At 52.0% G+C, this 24714-nt stretch overlaps 1 protein-coding gene across 3 annotated transcripts; it reads right to left on the minus strand.

Moving 5' to 3' along the window:
- Positions 1 to 97: 97 nt before the first annotated feature.
- On the minus strand, positions 98 to 22989 carry als2b (alsin Rho guanine nucleotide exchange factor ALS2 b). Of its 3 annotated transcripts, none has more exons than XM_049001750.1 (35): positions 22704 to 22989; positions 21583 to 21677; positions 21264 to 21412; positions 19965 to 20944; positions 18700 to 19054; positions 16359 to 16527; positions 15887 to 15983; positions 15708 to 15785; positions 14954 to 15145; positions 14593 to 14764; positions 14128 to 14302; positions 13451 to 13516; positions 13200 to 13362; positions 12107 to 12238; positions 11810 to 11938; positions 11625 to 11648; positions 9389 to 9459; positions 9185 to 9251; positions 8860 to 9062; positions 8530 to 8595; positions 8349 to 8447; positions 7643 to 7807; positions 6931 to 7042; positions 6757 to 6834; positions 6550 to 6683; positions 6049 to 6213; positions 5375 to 5492; positions 5133 to 5290; positions 4915 to 5037; positions 3936 to 4112; positions 3544 to 3589; positions 3209 to 3270; positions 2976 to 3125; positions 2777 to 2873; positions 98 to 2517 (listed from the first exon to the last, which is right to left on the minus strand). In XM_049001750.1, exons 2-35 carry the CDS (start codon positions 21600 to 21602, stop codon positions 2479 to 2481), a joined length of 5031 nt encoding a protein of 1676 aa, XP_048857707.1. In that variant the 5' UTR covers positions 21603 to 21677; positions 22704 to 22989; the 3' UTR covers positions 98 to 2478. The 3 variants fall into 3 exon arrangements, with proteins under 3 accessions (XP_048857707.1, XP_048857706.1, XP_048857708.1); XM_049001749.1 differs by having other exon boundaries at positions 14128 to 14323; positions 22704 to 22988; XM_049001751.1 differs by lacking the exon at positions 11625 to 11648 and having other exon boundaries at positions 14128 to 14323; positions 22704 to 22987.
- Between the last annotated feature and the right edge of the window lie 1725 nt (positions 22990 to 24714).

Consider the following 24714-nt stretch of genomic DNA (forward strand, 5'->3'; position numbering starts at 1 on the left):
ACTACAGCATAAACCTGATAAACGTGAAATATCGTCTAGCATTGAGCATACATTTAAGAAGTTTTTAAGCAAATGTCATCAATAAAACACATAGGACTATCTACCGTTTCATTTTATTGCTTTGTTCACATAACGATAGTTTAGTCGACTTCCTGTTTTATATACACAGCAAACATGTAGAATTACTTCATTGAAAAACATTCCTGACGGGAGGATCAAATATTCAACAAACACTCAAAGTATGGACTTGGTACTGAAGCTGTAAGAGAACACTGTCGAGGGGCGCCAGGCCGGATCCCGGTGTACAAGCTGTAAACGGGAGTTTGGCAAAAACAGCATGAATGTGAGCAACTTCATCAAGAGGGTGGATGGGGGTCAACTCCAGGATTTAATGAAAATAAACATACTGACGGGAAAAGGGGGGGGGGGAGAGTTTTATTCTGACCCTGCCAAACAGACTTAAAATGCAGGCATCTGCTCATTTTTGGTCTTTATGACCCCTAGCAAAGGAATTCACCCCCTCCCCCCTCGAATGTTTGTATGAATCCATCTATGCAAGCGTCAGGTTACACAGTCTAGCCCAAAATGGTCCGCTTCATCTTTCCAGTGCTCATTATGATCATTACAATCCTGTGAATGACTAGCAGATTCGGGGATTGGCCATCAGCCACATTACTGAAGAAGTTCTAATGTGATATAAACACGGTCCATTCTCAAACTGCTAGAATAAAAAATGAATAGTTTATACTCATGTTCAGTAACAAGATGTTCCTCAAAAAACCTTAGTTAAAAGCAGGCCTCCATCGTTAGCCTGGCTTTCATCAAAACTCAGAGTTATCAGTGCAATACTAGATGGTTCGTGTGTGATGGATGATCTGCTGGCTCCTATGGTGCGGCGTGTCATGGAAGAGGGCTCTTGAAAGAGTCAATAAATACTTTGCACATTTTGCTCATGCCTGGATCTGGAACATAAACAAAAGTTCGTTATCCGGTTCCTCACACAGGTGCTGCATTCATGTGATTGTCTGTCCACCTCGGCAGCCCGTCAGGGCACCGCATGAGCCACAGACATTCATCATGAACCATGTATGCAGTACCGGAGCGACAATGTCATCATCGCGCAAAATCCTTCTGCCCTCTTTTCCCCTCTCCCTACTCTCTCTCCTTCACCCTCTCCATCCTCTCTTCTCGGTTTCTTCCGAGTGCTCCTTCCATATCCATCGCAGCGGTATCTACAGGCACTTATAGTAACTCAGATGTCCTCCAACACTGGATGGCTTTGCATGGTAATAAAAGTAAAAGTACAGATAACATTTATGCCCATTACAGGGTCATTTCCCAGATTCACCCCAACATACCCAACCCCAAGCTGTCGGTTTTCAGCACAAATACAGAATGTATGAATATCAAGGTCAGATAAATGTCCCACCCACCACAGGAAGAGAAAAGAATGACGTTTCCCTGACCACAGACGTGTAAGGGGCAGCTTTATATGTAGAAGTTTTAAGAAAGTTCTTCATTTGGGTTGTGGAGGATGAGTCTGATTAGAATAACAAGCTTAAACCCCATAATTCACTTGAATATACGAAAGGATCTTGCGATCTGGCTCTTTTCTGCTCAACATACTGACCAAGCAAGTCTGTTTACGCAGATCTATACTCAGCACCTTACTTCAGTGTTTCCCAACCGGTCCGTGTGGCCTGGCTGGAGATCCCTGAGGACCGGGCTGCGAAACACCGCTTTATATCAAATACCTAAACTTCCTGTCTATGCCTACAATGTCCTCTGGTAGCATCTCTCTATCGCACTAAGTTAGTAGCTCCTTGGACGCTCGTGACAATTTAAACTTTTTCTATGCATCTAAGAACACCTGCAATGTGTATTTAATTAAAAAAATGAAACAAAAAGAAGAGATTCTCAGTGCCGTGACCCGTACCCTCGTATGAGTGGGAGCCTTAATAAAAACGAATAAAATCCTGGCAGACAGGTGGGGGATGTGTTCTGGATGGCAGACCCCCCCCCCCGCAAGCATGCGCCTGTGCTTCCTAACAGTGCAAACTAAGTTCGACGTGTGCATAGAGGTGATGGGACCGGCTCACGTTCGGGCCCCCCAGCAGTGATGATGTCACCGCCCCCCTCCCTCATCTCCACAGCACCGTCCAGCACGAACAGCCATGGTTGAAAGCCAAACACGAGGGTCCAGTACTCTCTCGGAGTGGTAGGCGAGATGGGATTCGACATGATGGGGGTGGCAGGTTTAGGAGGGGCCAAAGAAGGGGGCTCCCCCTTGAGGTGGGGGGCCTTCAGCTCGGGAGCAAGAGGTAGAGAGGACCAGCGCTTGTTCTGACTTGCGTCGCTCCTGACAAACACACTGCTGGTGTTCTCCCTCAGCCTCTCCGTCAGATCAGCTAGTGCTAGATCTGGTTCCCTGTAGCAGCACGCAGAGCGCAGAGCGTGCCAGTCACACAGGAACCTCCTCTACGTGATCTTCTCATGTTGGATTTGATAGTAGCAGGCCTGCAGGGGGAAAGAGAGAGCAAAAAGCGTTTATGAAAATATATAATTAATTCTTAATGTCTTGTAGGTCCATGAGGGTTGGTATAATAATCCATTACAGAATATTTTGATAAATATATAAATTATAATCCCTTAAAATAGTGAATTAACTATTCAATGTTTAGGGGTGTGGCTATGTGTCTGAGTTGCTGTGATTGGCGGACAGGACTCTTGCATGTTCTGATTGGCTCATGAATGGTCAGTGACCCCGCCCCCATACCTTAAGGGTAGTGAACATGATGCCGTGTTCTCCATGCTGTACGCAAGGGTCCATCAGGTCCTCGATCAGACTGACTTCAGAACCTAGGTTCCTAATTCTGGGGTCACAGGTCATACAATTCTGTCAGTCGGTAATATGCCTCCATATCTCAGTAGGTGAACTTCAACCCATCCTGAGGCAGTAGGTTTGCAGGACTCACCGAGCACGCAGAACCACGTAGAGGAAGACGGGGAAGAGGTCATCCATAGACCACAGGAAGTCTTCCTTTAACAGTGCTAACACCTCCTGAGTGATCTCCTCGAAGGTCTGCTGGATCACCTGGAGCTTGTCCGAGGGTGTGAACGTCGTGCTGAAATATATACGGCGATGTTCGAAAAAGCGGACAGCAGGACACCAGGGCAGATGCCAGAGGCAAAAGCTGGGAGCTGGTACCTGATCTGCTGAAGAGTCTCGACGGCGGAAGCGAAGCAGGCATCCTTGGTGTTTGGGAGAACCTGGATGGATTAGAGAAGATCCTTGGGCTGAAAGCATTCACTGGACCCTTAGCAAGAGAGCAGCGTTCCGTGAAGTCAACCAGTGTGAGGGCATCAATATGAGACGAGTCAACATCAAACATGTTAATACTAAAAGGAAGGATATGGAACGAACACGAAAAAGAGAGGACAGGATAGTGAGAGTGAAATAGAGAGAGTAGGGAGAGGCGAAAAGAGGGCAGAAGGCAACAGGGGTGGAAAATAAGAGGGTGTAGATATGAACGGAGAGCTTACCTCCAATGTCTCACCAAGCACTGAGAGAGACACCGGCCAAAACTTCCTAAAAGGAGGAAAATCATTATTACAAATGTAGAGAAGAGACGTTACAAGATCTATCCAGCAGGGGTCAGAGTGCGAGTCAGACCGATGCTACAGTACAGGGCATGAGTCTGTGTGTGTGTGTGTGTGTCTTTGTATGTGTGTGTGTGTATTTTGTTTGGTTACTTATGATTAAGGTCAGGGCTGGGTGGGGGTTAAGGTCGTCAGGTTGGGATTAGGGTTTTCCCATAGAAATGAATGGACATTCTGCATAAGGATGAATACAAGGTGAAAGGTGAATACAAATGTCTGTGTGTGTGTCTGTCTGTATATGTGTGTGTCTCCATGCCGCCCCGCCCGGCTCTCACCGCTGCACCCCCAGGAAGGCCAGCAGAGCCAGGTCGGGCTGCTTGTTGAGCCGCAGCACACACTCCCAGTAAGCGTCTTCTTCGCGTTCCTTCTCCAGCGCGTACAGCGTGAACAGCGGTGGATAGAGGCGCGGCAGCAGCACGGGTAAGAGCAGGGCGGAGCTGCTCACCACACGTCTGCGGGATAAGGGCCACGAGGTCAGACCAAACACACATACGGTAAGCACGCCACTGAGGTGCGGGTTCAAGTCCCAGGACGGGCTGCTCTGCCGGACTGGCTTTAGGAAACACCCTGCTGGGTTTTTTGGTCTGTCTTTACAAGACTGGAGCAGGGGGTGGAGAGCAGTGACCTGGGTGGGGGGCTTCCGTTACCAAAGGCTACTTTGTTTCCCCCCACAGACCTAAGCAGTGTCTAGAGGGTGAAGAACGTAACCGGCAGGGCCTGGATTACAGAGCTGAACAGCACACACACACACACACACACACACACAGATTTACAGACAGACAGACAACACGGGCATTTCCCCGATATGTGGGTTTCACTAAAGACAACAGATACAACATTACATCATAAAGCTCGACTATTAATTAAGAGATATTAATTAACTTAATTAATTAACTCCTTATCTTGAGTACCAGACTGGGGTAGTCCCTGACTGGGATGCCAGTCCAGGGCTGGGAACATACTAACTATGTCTGCAGGAGGAAATCCACACGCCACGAGGAGAACACACAAACAGCACATGCATAGGATGGACAGAGGCGGGATCAGTGTTAGCCAATGAGGCACCATGTCACCGTTCCGGCACCTTGCAGTCCATCACCACCGTCTAAGCACTGCTTAACCTGTACGAGTCTCCTTCACTGCAGGTGACGAACAGTCAGTTCACATTCACAAATCATTAATGACAGTGTGACTAGGTCCCGCCTCTGGCTAGATGAAGAGCCAATGGGATTGCAGAGGGTGGTATGGCCATACCCAGGCTGAGGGGACTCCAGCTGTGGTGCCTCATTTGGGGAGCTGAGAACCCGTTTCCCCGGAGACTCAGAAGCGGGTGCTGGGATCACAGCGCCCTCCTCTGGCAGGTCTGGGAACAGGAACCTGAGACAAAGACGTGAACATGGAGAATGAGCCACCCCTTCAGACACAGAACCTTCAGAATACTACAATTCCCACAATGCAGCACCAGCGCCCACCTGACAAGCTGAAAGATGCGACTCAGGTAGGACTTAATTTCGCCGACGGCCTGCTGCAGGAGCCGGCGGTTGGCCCCCACACCCACGTATGTCATCCTGTAGACGGCCACCAGCGTCTCGATTAGCCGGCCCAGCGGGTGTAGGGGGGTGTCGCAGGCCTGTGCAGTGGGAGTGTATTGATTGTGAGCGGCTCTGCCACGGGATGCCTGTCTAGCAAGTTTCTCGTCCGACGGAGAACCCACCTTCATGAGGTAACGCTGGACGGTATTGTACTTCTCCAGGGTGAGGGGGCCCACGTGCTGGGGGATGAACTCCAAGCTCTCCAGGGTCTTACTGTGGGACCGACTGAGGAGCTCAGGGCTGGATATGGGGGGGGGGGGCAGGCATCAGAGAGAGAGAGAGAGAGTGAGAGAGTATGTCTAGCTGTGTGTATCTCTATGTGGCTGTATGAGTGTGTGTAGTGTGTGTGTCTGTATGAGTGTGTGTAGTGTGTGTGTCTCTGTATGAGTATGTGTGTGTGTGTCTGTATGAGTGTGTAGTGTGTGTGTCTGTATGAGTGTGTGTAGTGTGTGTGTCTCTGTATGAGTATGTGTGTGTGTGTCTGTATGACTATGTGTGTGTGTGTCTGTATGAGTGTGTGTGTGTGTGTCTGTATGAGTGTGTGTGTGTGTGTGTGTGTCTGTATGAGTGTGTGTGTGTGTCTGTATGAGTATGTGTGTGTGTCTGTATGAGTATGTGTGTGTGTCTGTATGAGTATGTGTGTGTGTGTCTGTATGAGTATGTGTGTGTGTGTCTGTATGAGTATGTGTGTGTGTGTCTGTATGAGTATGTGTGTGTGTGTCTGTATGAGTGTATGTGTGTGTGTCTGTATGAGTGTGTGTATGTGTGTGTGCACATGCTCCAGCTCTGTAAATACCTGTCTTTGTGCTGCCGGCGGCTGGTTGTCAGGGCGACGGCGATGTTCTCCCAGGCCTTCGAGTTCTCCCCCCGGCCTGGAGCGTCACAGCCCAGCCGGGCCCAGCACTCCTCAAACACGGCGCGCCACTTTTCCTCTGGCCGCACGGCCATGCTGCCCAGCTTGCTGCGCACACACAGACACACAGACACACACACACACACACACAGACACACACACACACACACACACACACACACACAGTTCCAGTCGTGTAATCATAACTTTTTGGGGACCGCTCATTCATTTCTATGGGAGAAATGCTAATGCTAACTATGACAACAATAACCCCCACCCTGCTCTAACCATAACCATAAGTAACCAAGCAAAATACAAGAGTTTCTGCATTTTTTTTTTTCATTGGTCCCCATAAAGTAAAACAAAATGGGTATTCATCACGTTGTGGGGACATTTGGTCCCCACAATATAAGGTATACCTGGACCACACACACACACACTCACATGGCCCTGGTCTTGTCCTTGTCCCCGTCGTACAGGTTGGCTTTGTAATAGGTCCCCGTCACCTTCAGCCCCGTGCCCCACTCCCCGTTGAAGGTGCCCTCAAAGTAGTCGCCATTGGGCATGGTCAGCGTGCCCTGGGGGTATAAAGGTGCAGAGGACTGTAAATGCCAATCCAGACACATTTGTTCAGGTCTCCTGCAGCCTCACCTTCCCGTTCAGCGTCCAGTCCTCGGAAAACTCTCCCTGAAACGTAGTATCGTCCTCCGACAGCAGTGTCCCTGTGCCCTGCAGGGGGCAGAAGAGAGCTGGTTATTATTCAGGAGAGATGAACACCGTGGAGCTGAACGCTGGGGGCCAGGAATAGTGCTAAGGAACGCTCACGCTCATCTTGTTGCTGGCGAAGGTGCCCTCGTAGTACAGGCCGAACTGGGTGACGACGAGGCCATTTCCCTGCCGCTGGTCATCCTGCCACATGCCCATGAACTTCTCCCCCCTGAGAAAAGGGCCACCGGGGGTGTGTCAAACTGAACGGCTCAGGTTCACGCAGCAACGAGCGACGACAGGTGGAAACAAGCTGCGCATAAGGCCGGCTGATCAGTGACACACTACAGATACACAGTCACACGCACTGCACACGCACACCGTGGTGAGGCAGTTTGTCTAGGGCAGTCTTTCCCAATCCGGTCCCTGGGGACCCACAGACAGTAGAAGTTTTTGCAAAAATTAATCACGCAGTCTAGACTGAATTGTATTTAAGTCTGAATGCAGCCAGTTGGTGGCCACTGGTATAGATCATGTTCCAGTACTACGTCACTGGAAGCTGAACCTGACAGCACGGGAAATGAAGCTGGCATCTGAAAGCTGTGCGTTTCTGATATACCATGTGTATGTCGCGTGTATGTCACCTGTATGGCATGTGTATGTCTGATAAATAAATATCTAAAGGTACACTGTAGGTCAAATAAACACCATGACTGAAAAAAGCCAATTTAGTTTGAAACTACAGCTGAATCAAGAGATCAGAACGTGATCCCTGTGAAACGCAGCTGGAGAGCAGAGGTCACGCCGGTGACGGGTGCAAGCAGGGCGCCACCTGGTGATGTCATCGAAGACCCCGTAACCCGTCTTCTTGTCCTGTACCCACTGGCCGATGAAGACGCTGGGTGAGGAAGAGTTCAGCTTCCCGCTGCGGAGCATCCCATGGCCGTGCCGCATTTGGTCCTGGAAGGAGCCCTCGAACACCTCGCCTGTGGCGTACCTGGAAGGGCGGGGGCGCACACACACACACACACACACACACACACACACACACACACACACACAAGTTTGTATTCAGATCTTTGTGGGACCGTCCATATATTTCTATGGGAAAAACCCTAATCCCAGCAATGACAGCCTCAACCCTACCCAGCCCTAACCTTAACCATACGCAAGATTTTTAGTTTTTTGATTGCATTCACAGATCTTTGTGGGCACCTGAAAAATGGTCCCCATAATGTGAAAATAACAGGTTATTATCACGGTGTGGCGACATCAATAATTACAAAAATGTACGCGCACGCACACACACACACACACACACACACACACACACACACACACACACACACCACTGACCAATCCACTGACCTTCACTTTAATGGGAGGCCTAACTAATCATTAAGTTGATTAAGGGCAGCTGAGGGATACAGACGACACAGCTGGCAAAGGAGGCTGTAACCCTCCAGCCCCATTCAGGAGGTACAGCGTTACGGGGGAAGCCAGAGACAGAGGCAGAGGGCACCAGGGCAGGAACTCACCTATATACCCCAAACCCGTGCATCCGGCCCTCCTTCCAGTGGCCCTGGTAGTGATCGTCCTTGTTCAGGGTCTTGTTGGGAACCACGTAATCCCCAAACCTGCAGATTTCCAATCACACAGGGCAAAGGTCACCCTCACAGCAGAGACGCCCGCCTCCCTGGCTTGCGCGGTCCTACTGACCCGTCCTCCAATCCGTTCTTGAAGGTGCCGGTGTAGGTCCTGCCGTCTGGCCATTTCAGCAGACCCCTTGCCGAGAAGAAAGACATGGAAGCCAATTATAATTCATCCCAGAAGGCCGCACTTCTCTAGAGGAAAACATGCAAATGCTACATACACAGAGGCGGGGGGTTGGGGGTCGAACACGCACCCCTAGAGGTGTGAGGCCACGGCAGCACCCAAGTCAAGCTCCAGTTCAGTTATACATGTTAGCATTTGCGATGGTAACATTAGCATCAGAAACAGCCGCTAGCCCGCGACCCCCCCCCCCCCCCCCCCAACTCCTCCACCCACCTTCCGTGCGGCTTCCCGGCCAGCCAGCGGCCCTCATAGCTCGCCTCCTTCAGCCGGCTGTCCTTGTAGAAGGTGTAGGTGGCTGTGCGTGATATGGGCGGCTCCGGCCGCTGTACGGAGCTCGAACCCGGGATCGCGACCTCGGCGCCGGCCCCGCCCAGGGCCTGGTCCACCGCCTGGTTAATGGCTCGTAGCCACTTGGCCTGGGGAGATTGGGGGGGGGGGGGGCACATTCAGAGCTGCCAAAGGAACCTTCTCTATGCACATCTTCTCGATCAGTCCATAGCCTCACACTGAGTGTTCATAACCAGTGATTACTGCGTACCTTCTCTATGGGGGAGGAGGCCAGGAGCGTGAAGGTCTCTTCAGGTGAAGTCACCTTCAGCCCGTACCTGACAATGAACCAAGAGGCGCATTACAGTTCTTAGTATGTTTGGTTAGCATCAGAATTGCTAACAAGGACACTGGCTGGGCCATGTGATCGGTTCTGCATCTGTGATCTGATTGGTCGGCCGGTCGAATGACTCACAGGCTGGTGTTTTCCTCCGAGATAGGCTCCACCCAGAGCGTGGCCAGCGGGAAGACATGGTGCGTGGAGAACTGGATGGGAGACAGAGAAGGACATCATGGCCAGCTGTTTCCCCGCACTGCCAGTGTAAAAGTGGGGCATGGTTTGGGGCGGGGTCTGCACTGAGCCTTGGCATGTGGCCGGTCACCGGGTTGCTATGGTAGCAGACCGTCGACAGGTGGGGTCAAATTCGTGCACTTTGTCCAGGGAATGGTCAGGGAATGATGATGTCATCACAGACTTCCACTCAGGCATCATTCACACAAAAAGCAGAGCAGAAGAGTCCCATGCCATTTAGTCGGATGAGGAACACAGTCTCTTTGCAGCACCACTGCTAACAGGCTAGCAGTGCTGATTCACAACGCTCCAGGACAAACAGCATTGCTGCACTGTCGGCCGCTCCATCCGCCATTCCCTCCCGCCGCAGGACATATGCGATGCCGAAATCTCTGGCTCTCGCATCCCCGATGAGCAGATGGCTGCCCGCACTCCCCCCACCAAGTCACAACAGCTTGATGTTCTAGAAGTGCGCCGCCCTGCTGGCCACACAGAGCTGTGGCGCTTGCCGCCTCATAACCCAGAACAGCTGTCAGATGTTAAGGCAGAGCACATTTCCAAAAAGGAGGGGAAGAATCTGAAACATACCACCACTAGCCACCCCACCAAAAAACGGACCTTTAAAACACACTGTGTGAATGACTGTGTCCCGGCATCACAGAAGCAAAATCTCTGAGGAGCACAAGCACCAACAGATACCATGAAACAGAGACAAGTAAAAATACACACAAATGCAGGTGAAAACCTCAGGATTCAGACAGGAAGCATGAACAACGCGAGGCCCGGAGGGTTAACCCTCTCATAGCACGGTAACCTCACCTAGATTTCAACACAACCACTCAAATGCATGCAGTGCACACACCCGCACACCCTCACACAAACTAAACTGGAGCATGACTAGAATCTAGAGAAGGGGAAATAAAGAGAGGGGGGGTAAAGGGTTGAGTCCATAGGGCACCCAAAGCCGGGCCTCTATGGGGTAGTTAGAGCGACAGAGGGACAATTCTGCGGAGGAGGAGTGCAGAAGAAACCAAGACAAAAAGAGACAGGAAGTGAAGTCAGCGTCGTCCCTGGAGGGTCACCTGGCGTCTCTGCTACCCGCCCCCCTCCCAGTAATAACCGAGGCTGGGGAGGGAGAGTACATAGACACACACTGGGACTCCATCACACAACAAAACACACAAATCCCCCCCCACAAAGATTCCCCATTTTCTGAAATAATGCATAAATCCCATCAGCACCCTTCCGCTATAATTTGGGGACAAGTATACACCCCCTCCGGAGTGGCGCGCCACCCCCCAGCTGTCAGACTGCCCTAAACCGATGCCGAACTTGCCTCCTCTGGTCCTCCTTGGCACAGATGGCCAAATGCTAAGCGCTACAGGCTGTGTGTAAACGGTGGCAACAGATGCCAGGGACGATGTGAGAGCCCCTCCCTACCCCGGCCCACCCCCACTGAGGGCGGGGCTCCACATCAGAGTGGCGGGATTGGGGTAGCAGGACCTATCGGCGCGGTGCCGCTACCCACAGGGCGGCCGCATCCGACAGACTGGCTGTTGGACCTGTGAATTATGAACCTCTGCTATCTTAGTACAAGTGGAAAAAAAAATATCATTGTGAAGTTTAGTCTACAGAATGTGTGAGATTGTAAACTGGTGTTATTGGTCCTGGGACACAGAACAGAACACTGCAGGGAGGGGAGGGGAGTAGGGTGGGGCCTTGGCTGTTACCGTCGGATGTTACACGTCAATCCACACACTAGCAGGGCAGCATGGAACAAGGCTTGGCTTGGGAGGTCCTGGGCCCAGGCTGTCGGTTCAGAGGCCGGTTACAGAGGGTCCTGCACCGAGCCAGATCACACGGAAAAGCTGGGATGGGTCCATCACGCAACGTGTCTCCACTGAGCAACGGCCGGATCTACCTTCCTGACAGTTTACGGGGGACTTGACTATCTTTATTTAACACCATTTCCCTGCAGGCACATTTCAAGACGGCCGCAGGGCTTTGAAACGTATTAATAAAATGCATTCAAACTGAAGTGACACGGAGGAGGGGCCCTACTTCCCAAACCAAGCCCTGAACACACAGGGGACACTGCGCCGGGGAGACAGGCCAGATCCAGAAGCTGCTGCATACTTACAAGGTTCTTATAGGGTTGGACGCCCTGACAGAGCAAAGAACAGAAGTCATACAGCTGTAGCGGAGAGCATCAGAAGCTGCAAGCCACACAGACAAAAAAAAAAAAAATCATCTGTGCTTCCTGGTCCCCCCACCCCCCCATTCCCGGTTCCAGTTCTGCTTTCACAGCACCCCCTCGTCTCTCACCTGAGCGTGCACCAGCGCGTCGTTAAAGAGGATGAACCAGTTGACAGAGAAACGGCCAGCGTTCTGCAGTGTCAGCGCCTTGTTGCTGCTCTCGCAAACCAGCCGGCGCGTCGGCTTCCGCAGGGAATCCTGGGGGGGGGGGCAATAGCACAGTGGTATAATCAGCAGGCATATCACCATAGCATACCAAACGCTATGCAGAGGGTATGGAAACTGGAATGCCAGCCAACATCTGTAAGACGTTCCAACGAGAAACACGCACAACCCATCACACGTTAGAAGCGGAGCAGGCCTTACAGTCATCTTTCCAGGGAAACTCTTCCAGAAGTGGGAGGTGTACTCCGCCTCTTTCCGTTTCCTCTTCAGGTGAAGGGCCAGCGCCTCATACTTGGAGCAGCCGTCTTGGAGCTTCTGGTATTCCAGGGAACTCTGGGAAAGACAGCAAGGTGTTCAGAGAGGTTTCGAGACGCCTAAGGAGACGCCGTCAGCAGACGAGGACGTGGTACATTACTACACTGTCACCTTTTTACACTGTGCCACGTTCCTAAAAATGAGATCCCAGCAGAGACCCAAAAAGAGATCCCAGCAGAGACCCAAAAAGAGATCCCAGCAGAGATCCCAGCAGAGACCCCAGCAGAGACCCAATAAGAGATCCCAGCAGAGACCCAAAAAGAGATCCCAGCAGAGATCCCAGCAGAGACCCCAGCAGAGACCCAAAAAGAAAGAGATCCCAGCAGAGACCCAAAAAGAAAGAGATCCCAGCAGAGACCCAAAAAGAGATCCCAGCAGAGACCCAAAAAGAGATCCCAGCAGAGACCCAAAAAGAGATCCCAGCAGATACCCAAAGAGATCCCAGCAGAGACCCAAAAAGAAAGAGATCCCAGCAGAGACCCAAAAAGAAAGAGATCCCAGCAGAGACCCAATAAGAGATCCCAGCAGAGCCCCAATAAGAGATCCCAGCAGAGCCCCAATAAGAGATCCCAGCAGAGACCCAAAAAGAGATCCCAGCAGAGACCCAAAAAGACATCCCAGCAGAGACCCAAAGAGATCCCAGCAGAGACCCAAAAAGAGATCCCAGCAGAGACCCAAAAAGAGATCCCAGCAGAGACCCAAAGAGATCCCAGCAGAGACCCAAAGAGATCCCAGCAGAGATCCCAGCAGAGATCCCAGCAGAGACCCAAAAAGAGATCCCAGCAGAGACCCAAAAAGAAATTCCAGCAGAGACCCAATAAGAGATCCCAGCAGAGCCCCAATAAGAGATCCCAGCAGAGCCCCAATAAGAGATCCCAGCAGAGCCCCAATAAGAGATCCCAGCAGAGCCCCAATAAGAGATCCCAGCAGAGCCCCAATAAGAGATCCCAGCAGAGACCCCGGCTCCTTGCATACGCACCACCTCGAAGCAGGTGGCTAGCTTCAGAAGAAGCCGACCGTATTCGTGCAGGTGTCGCATGGGCATGTAGAACAGCATCACCAAGAGGTCATTTGGGGGAGGATTCTCCTCGCCGGACTCCGCTAGCCGCTGCAGGGCCTCCAAACCTTTCCCAAAGGCCTCCCTGGCAACAACAGAGTAGAAGGAAGGGGACCAGGTTATGCTCACTAATAGGGTAGAAATGCCAGGGACAAGAGGGGTGGGGGACTCACACTGATGGCTTCAGCAGCGCCTGGAAGCCACCCATCACCAGGAAGTTCCCCACCGAGCTGCAGTACCTGTAGAACATAAAACCGTTTCAGGAACGTCATGGTATTTGACACCCACAACTCCACTATGGCCACTGGGAGGCAGTTTAACTTAGACAAGTGGCAGAATAAAATGTTATGAAAGCAGAAAGAAAAATCATTGGTTCAGAGAGATAACCAATCAGATAGCAGAGAAGGCGGGAGCAACCAATCAGATGTCCTGGTCCCACCTCGTTGTTTGGACCCACCTACTCTATAATCAGATTGGTTTAGAGAGAGAACCATTCACCAATCATTTTTTTGTTCTGCCCTCTGAACATTTTTGTGTAATTAACTCCCACAAGCTTAAATTAAGGTATGCAGAGGTATCTCCTTGATTGTTTACTTCAGGTGTGCCGGGAGTTGGGAAGAAGCAAAAATGTGGATGGTCTAGGGGTCCCTGAAGAGTGGGTTGGGGAAACACTGGCACAGGGCAATAGGCTGGGATTCGCCCTGCAGAAGCTCAAATCCCGATTACTTAGCTGTGACCATCCAATTAAGTCAAGGGTTACCTAATTTCCCTTGGACAATAGTTTGTTGGTGAAAAAGATGTTGGTTTTCTGTTTATTTTCTTTTGACTTGGGCCCGGACAGTGTACTTACTCTTTGTAGGTGTCCAGAAAGACAGCGGCATGCTCCAGCATGGCCAGGCCGCGCACATCGCGGTTGCAGCTGCAGCGCAGGAAGGCGGTGAGCGAGGCGGCATGGCGCCCCGTCAGGTGACACAGGAGGCTGAAGTGAGCGGCCAGGGACTGGAAGAGGGGCGTGGAGGCGGAGCCTAGGGAGGCGGACAGGCTCTCTGCACATGGAAACAGGCACGGGGTCCTGGTGCTGTTTGGTTTAGGTTTGTATAGTATAACCCATTTTATCCAAATTTACTATTTAGGGTTACGGTGTTTTGCTAGATTTAGAGACCCAATATTCCTCAAATGTTGATCATTTTCTGGGTCCCACATTAAAACATACGAACAAAAAGGACTGGTTCGTCCCTGCATCGCTGTTCCCACCCACTCTGCACTCACATCACCCATCTGTTCCTCTTCCCTGCGACTAGGATGTACTTCTTACCCAGGGCCAGCAGGGGGCGGAGTATCTGGCCCTTCACATTGCTCAGCCGACAGTAGAACTTCCGTTCAGCAGCAGCCAGCTCATGGAGGCTGGCAATGAAGCCCATCACATTCTGGTCTGCCAGAGCCAGGCAGCTCTGTCCCCCAGCAAACACGCTGCTCACGTAGCCCAGCTGCAGAAGGGTGTGGAAGCATGGTACCATCGGTGCACCCGAGGCTAAAGCTAATGCCAATGCTAATTCACAACTGATAGGAAAAGGTACAGTGGGTGGACCCGAGGCTAAAACAAATGCTAATGCTAATTAACTACTGATAGCAAGCAGGAGGCATCGACCTTATCATAACTGCCGACATTAACTTACATTCATGCAGAAGGGCAGGAGGACTGGTTGCTGAGTGTAGCCTCCGCTCTCAGCCTGGGGGCTGCTCGGCGTCCCCTCCCGCACCTGCCGCCCACTGTAGTAGAGGATGGGCTGGAAACAGTCTCCGTCAGCCAGGAGGACCGTGTGCTGCTGCCCTGCGGCCACGTCCCACACCCGGATCCCCTCTGACATCTACGGGAGGCAGAATTGGACAAACAGTCAAACATGGCACACGTGTTCATTTACTGACACACATCAGTGAAACGCTGGCTGTAGCCCTAATGACATCTTCCCAAGCCAAATATGCTAGTCCATCGCTAGCCGGACCTGCTAGTCCATCGCTAGCCAGACCTGCTAGCCCTTCCCTAACCAGGACATGCTAGCCCATCCCTAACCAGGACATGCTAGCCCTTCCTCAGCCGGACATGCTAGTCCTTCCCTAGCCAGGACATGCCAGCCCATCCCTAGCTGGATATGCTAGCCCTACATGCCTCACAGACCTCACACTCATAGCCACGGGGTGTCCATCGTGTACTGGAATGATAACTGACAAACAACAAACAAGCAAGCAGACTGCCAGACAGCTACTTGCAATTACACTGCACCATCCGATTCAGATTTTTTTTCTTAAAATGTAATACATTTCTGTACACGAATGAACACAGAATGGGGTTAATGGCGGATCAGCGTCTCCAGTCCCTGCGGCCAAACGGAACAGCGAATGGAGAGCAGCACCAGGCAGCCTGACGCTCACCCTGGCCAGCCGGGGGACGGTGCTGGGAGTCTCCATGTGACCCAGCTGCCCGGAGGTGTTGCAGCCCCAGGAATAAACCTACAAAAGAAAGACCGGGGGTCAGCACCCCACTCCCCATCACCGCAAAGCCCTCTTGAGATGCCCCCCAATACCCCAGACCCCCCCCCAGCAGAGGATACCTGAGACTGGGCGGTCAGCGCCAGCGAGTGGTGGGCCCCCGCAGCCACCCGCACCACCTCCTTGCTCCCCAGACTCTTGATGCTCAGTGGCTGCAGCCTGCAGATTGGGGAGGGGGGACTTTCATTGTATGGCCACTAGGGGGCCACTTTTCATTTCATTATTTAATACGAGGGTGGCACAGTGATGCAGTGGTTAGAGCTGCCCCTTACATCTCCGAGATCAGGTGTCTGCCAGGGATCCGTCTGTGTAGTTTGCATGTTCTTCCCACGTAGTTGTGGGGTTCCCCCCCCCCCACAGTTCACAAACATGCTGAGGCTGACTGGAGTTCCCAAATTGCCCGTAAGTGTGCTTGTGTGAGTGAGTGGTGTGTGAATGTGCCCTGCGATGCTAAGAAAGGTGGTGGGGAGGGACTGAAGGGGCCCTATAAGGAGCCGTCACCTCCAGGGCCACTGGGGGGGTTAGGGGCCTCACCTGGGCAAAATGTCCCCGTGGCCCAACTGGCCTTCCTTGCCGCGGCCCCAGCTCCACACTTCCGTGTGCAGGGAGGGGAGGTGCTGCTCGGACTCTGGGACGGCTGCGGGGGTCAGAGCCACGGCCGGAACCCGGGACCGGCCCATCTTCCGGAGCAGGCGGGGGGACACTGACCCGGAGGGAGAGACACATGTGAGATATGATTACCTTCTGATGAATTACACAACCAGGTAAAGTTCAAATAGTCCTGTACAAGAGAAAAAAGCAGAAGAGAGACTTAAAGCGACAATCAGGTTAGGAAAACAGCACTTTGAACCTTAAAGCTGACCGACACGCAGACACAGAACCAAATGGCTGCCCAGAGAGGAAATCCTGTGTTAAAATATTTTTGTTCAACTCAATCCTGGGGCATTTAAGACCCACATGTCAGGACACTCTCAGCCCTTGAAGTGCACCCCAACACTTTGTGTCCCCAGGGAGAGGTGGTAGGTACGACTCAAGCCCAAGGGACCCAGTGATGGGCACAGGTGAGGACGACTAAACTGAAAGAGAAGGACCCGGAGTCAGGTGCTCTGTCTGCTGCTGGGGGGTGGCATCCAAACGGTAGCTGGGACCCCCCAGGCAAGCTGGCTGCTCCTCTAAGGCATCTGCATAGACACCCATGTGAAGTCAGACAGCTTCATTTTTCTGGGACTTCAAACGGTGGAATTCCTCCTTCTTCATATCTGGAATCCCACCAGGCAAATCAGCTTCATGAGGGTGGATTCTGCTCCAGCCGCTTATCATAATCTCTCAACAACGAGTCATATTGTAAACGGAAAGAGGCTGCGGAGCAGGAACAGGAACATACACTCGGAGATGCAAAGACTTTCCCTGCCACATCCGCAGCCCGTTTTAGGGACTTTCTGCGTATTTTTAGTTGATGATTCATAAGTCAAATAAAACTCAAAAACTGCACATACGAGGATCTGTCATAATAGTTTCTTTAAATAAAAGCAAACCTCTAATTATTACAAATTCATTTTAGCCATCACTGAAAACGACACAGAGAGCAGGGATGATCACTCAGGGTCACACAGAGAGCAGGGATGATCACTCAGGGCCACACAGAGAGCAGGGATGATCACTCAGGGCCACACAGACAGCAGGGATGATCACTCAGGGTCACACAGACAGCAGGGATGATCACTCAGGGCCACACAGAGAGCAGGGATGATCACTCAGGGTCACACAGAGAGCAGGGATGATCACTCAGGGTCACACAGAGAGCAGGGATGATCACTCAGGGTCACACAGACAGCAGGGGTGATCACTCAGGGCCACACAGAGAGCAGGGGTGATCACTCAGGGCCACACAGAGAGCAGGGGTGATCACTCAGGGCCACACAGAGAGCAGGGATGATCACTCAGGGCCACACAGAGAGCAGGGATGATCACTCAGGGTCACACAGAGAGCAGGGATGATCACTCAGGGCCACACAGACAGCAGGGATGATCACTCAGGGCCACACAGACAGCAGGGATGATCACTCAGGGTCACACAGAGAGCAGGGATGATCACTCAGGGTCACACAGAGAGCAGGGATGATCACTCAGGGTCACACAGAGAGCAGGGATGATCACTCAGGGTCACACAGAGAGCAGGGATGATCACTCAGGGCCACACAGAGAGCAGGGATGATCACTCAGGGCCACACAGAGAGCAGGGATGATCACTCAGGGCCACACAGAGAGCAGGGATGATCACTCAGGGCCACACAGAGAGCAGGGATGATCACTCAGGGCCACACAGAGAGCAGGGATGATCACTCAGGGCCACACAGAGAGCAGGGATGATCACTCAGGGCCACACAGAGAGCAGGGATGATCACTCAGGGCCACACAGAGAGCAGGGATGATCACTCAGGGCCACACAGAGAGCAGGGATGATCACTCAGGGCCACACAGAGAGCAGGGATGATCACTCAGGGTCACACAGAGAGCAGGGATGATCACTCAGGGTCACACAGAGAGCAGGGATGATCACTCAGGGTCACACAGAGAGCAGGGATGATCACTCAGGGCCACACAGAGAGCAGGGATGATCACTCAGGGCCACACAGAGAGCAGGGATGATCACTCAGGGCCACACAGAGAGCAGGGATGATCACTCAGGGTCACACAGAGAGCAGGGATGATCACTCAGGGTCACACAGAGAGCAGGGATGATCACTCAGGGCCACACAGAGAGCAGGGATGATCACTCAGGGCCACACAGAGAGCAGGGATGATCACTCAGGGTCACACAGAGAGCAGGGATGATCACTCAGGGCCACACAGAGAACACGGATGATCACGCTACCTTGTGAGAGGAGCCCAGGGAGCGAGAGCCGGCGACTCAGGCCCTCGGCCTCCCCCTCACGGATGTCCCCCAAGCTGGAGCTCTTCTTCCCCTGCATGGACTCCTCCATCCGCATGCGCTCCTCCCGCGTCTCCTTGGCGCCCTCGCCGGAGCCCGGCCCACCACCCCCCGGCATCCCGGACGGGTAGTAATAGCCCATGACCTTCTTAAGTGACAGCGCCTCGTAGGTGGAGGCCACACGTTCGCCCACAGCGGATGCACACGACACCACCAGGCTGTTCAGGGCTGAGCCTACAGTAGTGGTGGGCTGGGGCATCGGGGAGAGGTCCGGGGGGAAAGGATCACCCTTACGCTGCTGAGGAACAAGAGCAGAAGGAGAACAGGATTCAGGGAGGAGGGTGAGTGCGTCAGAGAGAGCGTGACAGGGGCTGTGGGAGGACGATGTGTCAGAGAGACGCGGAGGAGTGTGTATCAGAGCTGACGACAAATGAGGACAAACAGACTAAGGCAGCAGCCCGGAGCACTACAGTTTAACAGGGAAAGCCGAGAGAAATCCTCAGATAACCGGAGATTACAGGATTAAAATTAAAACTGCACCAAAACACACTGAAACAATAACACACAACAGTAAAATGAAGGGGTCAAAAATGGACATCCATCCATCCATCCATCCATTTTCCAAACCGCTTATCCTACTGGGTCGCGGGGGGTCGGAGCCTATCCCGGAATCAATGGGCACGAGGCAGGGAACAACCCAGGATGGGGGGCCAGCCCATCACAGGGCACACTCACACACCATTCACTCACACATGCACACCTATGGGCAATTTAGCGACTCCAATTAGCCTCAGCATGTTTTTGGACTGTGGGGGGAAACCGGAGTACCCGGAGGAAACCCCACGACGACATGGGGAGAACATGCAAACTCCGCACACATGTGACCCAGGCGGAGACTCGAACCCGGGTCCCAGAGGTGTGAGGCAACAGTGCTAACCACTGCACCACCATGCCGCCCCTCAAAAATGGACATATAAGACAAAATTTTTAAGTTTAATATTAAAATCGACTCCAAGCTCCCCACAATCTTGACCAGAGCATGAACGGAAAAGATGGATAAATATTAAAATAAATGCAATAAAATATTAACGCAAATTCAATAAAAACTAGTATAAGACTGATTAATAATTAATTATAATAATTAGTGATTTATCAATAAATTAAACTAAAATATATACATAAATGTATAAATGAGCCATACGGCTGACCTGGGCACACTGCACGGTAATGGCTGACTTCCCAGTATGCTCAGCTAGGGCGTGGTCCGACAGCCTCTTCAGATATGCCTGCACCGCCTGTTCGTCGGGGTAGGGGGAGCTCCTGCTCGCCGGGGCTTGGTGGGACTCAGCTGGAGGGGCGGCATGCGGCTCGCCCCCAGGAGCATCCTCCGCTGGACTCTGGAGTTCCTCCCCACCCTTCCTGTCCCCCACCTCCTCTTCCTCCACATCCTCCTCAGCCTGTTTATGGGCTTCCTCCATGGGCTGGGGGTCCTCAGTGGGAGCAGAGGGAGGCGGGGTCGAGAGCTGCCCAGAATCGGGGGGCTCCTGGATGGTGGCCCCCTGTTTTGCGTCAGCCAGCTCCACCCCCAGAGGGCAGTAGTGGCTGTCAGAGATGATCACGTGGTCCTCCTTATCAGTCATGGTGTAGAGGAGCTGGTTGCACTGGCCGCATTTGTCCCGTGGGGGGCAACGGGCCCCTTCGGGGGGGAGGCACTGCACCAGCGCCAGACTGTGGAAAGCCCCGCAGGCCACCTGCAGCACATGCCGGCCGGCCAGGTGCTCCACCTTCTGCGGCTGCCAGACGGGGAAGATGGTGGTAAGCAGGCCGAGCTGGCAGCCGCTGCCCCAGGCCCAGACCTCGCGCCGGCCTGACAGTGCCAGTGTGTGCTGCTCGCCGCATGCCAGCTCCAGCGCCCACACTGGCTGCGGCGGCCCGCTGTCCCGCTCCACCAGCTCCACTGGTCGGGGATTGGGCACTGGGCCGGCGCCCGCCATCCCACACTGACCCGACGCGTTTTCCCCCCACATGTGCACAGCCCCGTCCTCCGTCACCGCGCCACTGTGGAAGCTGCCCGCCGCCACAAACACCACCCGCTGGCTGCTAAGCTCCGCCTCCAGCACAGGCTCCACCAGATTGCCTGGCAACGCCTTCTTCCAGGGCATCTCCCCAAAGCTATACACCTGCCCCCCTGTGGACAAGGAGGGAACAGCTGCAACGTCCAACTACAGCAACAGACACATATCACGCGTCAAAATATGCAGAGCACACAGAGGAGACCTAACAGCTTATACATGTCTAAAGACAGTGGCTTACACTGTAAGTCTGCCCCCTGGTGGACAGTAATGGAAGATGCCCACATGGCAGAGTAAACGCCACCAAGGACTAAACGAGAGCGACGAGATAATTGGTGGGAAGGAAAACAGGAATGGCACAGCGAGGTACAGCCAGCCCCTTCCCCTCAAAGGGCATCTGTGAGATGCTCGAGTCTACAGCCGCAGGACGCTCACCCTCCACCAGCAGGATGCCATGCCGGGTCCCCAGGGCGGCCTGCAGCACGGGCCGGGACAGCAGCAGCTTCTCTGGGGTCACGCTGCAGGAGTAGCCCTTCCAGAGGTGCAGCAGACCTCGCTCCCCGCAGCTCTCCTTCTCCCCAGAGCTGACAATCACAAACGCCAGTCGACATCAGGAACTACAACAATCTTTACATAACCATGATGCTCGCAGAAACCAACTTTGACTGAAAACGCGTTTGCTTTTTGTTACAGAATGCTGGATAATACCCAGAGGTCCGTGAGGCTACATGACCGGCACGGAGCACCTTCTCACCAGTTCGTGTGGTTCTCCATCAGTGTGGCTTCACCATGTTCCGAGTGCCGCAGTCACTGTGGGCTCCTGGTCAAACTGGAGTTTCACATCAGCTTCTATCAAAAGAAAAATCAGGAAGAGCCCCCTGGTACTTCCCTTCTTGCCTGAATTCGGTTTTATGCAGACGTTAGACAATGACATGACTAAAACGGAAACCCCTCCTATTAAGTTAATACAATACAAGCAAAAAATAAATAAAAGATTAAAGACAAATGTTTCTGCTGATATTGTCCCGTTCAAGCGTTTAATTCTATTTGAGAGAAACAGGGTAAAGTTCGCTGGGGAGTTTAAATTAAACTAATTTAAAAGAGATTAAAATTCAAATCATCCAAAGCTTTTCTCCAGCCATCTACTAAACTTCCAGCATGCAGCTGAGCCAAAAGTAGGCTTCGCCTTTTCCTGCAGAAACAATTAACACGTATTTAATTATTAACGGCCAGGATAAATGTTCGGGGGTAGGAAACGGGAGAATGCGGCCGGGCGGCTCGTAGCTGTACAAGTCTGACGGCTTTTCATAAGCATTGGGACAAACACGTGGGTGTGGTGACGTCACCAGGTTTGCGAGACGGTTAAGGGTTTTCACCCGAAGCCTATAGGTGCCAACGTCAGATCGTTCCATGTGACATCACAAGGTGTATCTGAGGTGTGTCACACACAAACACACGCACACACACCGAGGCCGACAGCCAACATGCAGCGTCAGTCTGACAGATACAGTACAAAACCAAAAGGGACAATCAGACCAACTGTGGCGCAACTGTATGTTCATCAATCTGCACTAACTCCTAATACGCAAGTCAGGTCTCAACGAGATCAACAAAGCCCTCGGCGGCAATAGTGTTCAAAACAGCGGCGCGGTGTTTTGAGATATTCGTTTTGTTGGGGAAATACCACGATCACAAGAAGCCTGACGAAATTAAAGAAGTGTCAACTTCAATTCGGGGGGGGGGGGGTCATCCTAAAACCGACAATGTTAAGGCAGCTCAGTTCGTCTCAGGCTCGATTCCTCCTAATCTGTTTACACGCCGCGGCTCCAAAACGACAACACGTATCTGAAATTTTCACACTAGTGTGATACTTACAGCACATCGACAATGCCCGACGCCTACCAGCCGACAGCAGCGGTCGCTTTGCTCGATGGTCACAAATACATGTTGCCGTCGTAGCAAAGAAATCGATCTGTCATGATGACCTTGAGCCTGGCATTGTAATACCTCGTCCTTATGTCAAACTGTAAATAAAAAGTAAGAATAACCGCAAAAGAACGATGCCGACAAAACAGAAAGAAATAATGCACGGCTACACAGAGCTATTACATTGTGCGTCCAGTCGCCCGACGGTAGCCGACGGGGATCAAACCGAACCAGCTGAAAAAGCACATCGCCCGGCTTGTTTCGACCGACTTGTGCTTTCGGTTTTTCCAATGGCAAATTGTCTAATGGGACGCTTTACGCTGTTCTGTCCATGTACATCCTAAAATCGCTCTCATATTTGTATTTGCCCAATCTCAATAGCTGTTGTGTGAAATCTTAGACTGAAATCAAAGGATCTGTAATTCCCGTGAAAGGAAAGGCTAAACATAAAGGTTTCTATAAAATTGTATTAGAAGGTCGACATAGAGATCATTCAGTCATTCAGTGTCTGAAACGCATTTGTGAATTCACGATGTTAAGAAGCCGGGCAATCAGACTCGGGTTGCATTTGCAGAGAGGGAGATGAGAACCAAATTTTAGGCTGACTGTCGAACTTCTGGTTCTTCAGAAGCTCCCCTGTCAACACCCCTGTTTAACACGCACGATCCCAGAAATGCAAGATTAGGCTGGGTGGGGCAGAGCAGATGGATCCCAGCAAGAGCGCTGGCCCGCGAGTCATGAGCCGGCGGCCAATAGCCCATTTTTTAGCTGAGCTTGGGGATGCTGGAAGGTCTGGCCAGAACCTTCTGGAACTGATGTGGATTTTAACACAACAAAAGTAAAATTTATATTATCACCGATCGGCTACTGATTCTGATGAGAAGAAGGGAGAATAAAGGACGGATGGCTATGGTGCTCCATCATCTAGGGAGCCCTCTCATTTGGACCAGAGTCACGCTGACCTTCCCAGAATCCTTTCCATTGGTTTCTTAAAATCTCACGTAATGCTGAGATCTTCCTCAGGCATTGGATCATGTCCCCCTCAGATTCCATGCATTAATTCCAAAGGCTACTCTGTCCACCCACAAACTGGTTTCCAGTCTCATGCACCAGTCCCCACTGCTTTCTCCGTGAATGGACTGACACACTTGTGGTTCTTCATTCGTTATAAATGCTGTCCTGATGCTCCAGCCCTGATCGACCTCTCCGGCCTGCGGTGTCGCATTTGACCATTCGGTATCCAAACCGAAAGCTCATAATTTAAGCTTCAAAGCCGAATTCCAATCCTTCCATTTACGAGCCTGATTCCTTAACCGCTGTGCCACCGGCTGCACTCATATTCCAGCATCACATTCAGCGGTTTTCTAGGCCGCAGTTCCCACAAAGCTAAACATAATCACTGGAATGTAAAAAGCCCAGTTAGACAACACAGCACTGCTGATAATCTATAACCCCAGGATCTCTCCTGCTGTAAGTAGATATACATGTATAAATTTGTCACATCACTGCTGAACTGGGACATGCCATGCCTGCAGAAAGCGAGAATTATCCAGGGTGTGATGTGAGCTGCAAGCTTGTCTTTTGTTTTGATTGTTCCCCATGGGTCGGCGGCTCCAATGGATCCTGCTTTAATTACCCTTTAATCTTGTCGTCATTGAAAAACAGCTCACACTTACACACTTATAGCCCTCCACACAGGCGTATTTTCATTAAAGCGATTCAGGCCCATCAAAGGCCCGGCAGCAGGGCGGCTCCTCCTTGGCCTCTCCTTGTCAGTCTCTGGTTACAGTTCACGTCTTTAATCACCATCGCCCTTAACCAAAATAAATTCTTGGCCCTTAAGGCGAAGCTGCCTGTCATTTGAGGAGATGTGGGAGTGGCTGAGTGGGCGTGGTCTCGGGCCCCGCCTCTTTCTCTCCTTCATTTCTTCTTCTTTCCCCCTGATTTCATTTACTTTTTC

The sequence above is a fragment of the Brienomyrus brachyistius genome, unplaced genomic scaffold, assembly GCF_023856365.1.
Source record: "Brienomyrus brachyistius isolate T26 unplaced genomic scaffold, BBRACH_0.4 scaffold62, whole genome shotgun sequence".
Taxonomy (NCBI): Eukaryota; Metazoa; Chordata; class Actinopteri; order Osteoglossiformes; family Mormyridae; genus Brienomyrus; species Brienomyrus brachyistius.

Bases quoted from the DNA above. Each gene is read 5' to 3' on its own strand.
- als2b (XM_049001749.1), bottom strand. From the start codon at position 21,602: ATGGAGAACCACACGAACTG. The intron at 15,146-15,707 runs GTGAGCGTCAGG...TGCCTCCCGTAG, and splicing joins CCGTCCCCCGGCTGGCCAGG to ATGTCAGAGGGGATCCGGGT. The intron at 2,874-2,975 runs GTGAGTCCTGCA...CTGTGACCCCAG, and splicing joins TACGTGGTTCTGCGTGCTCG to AATTAGGAACCTAGGTTCTG.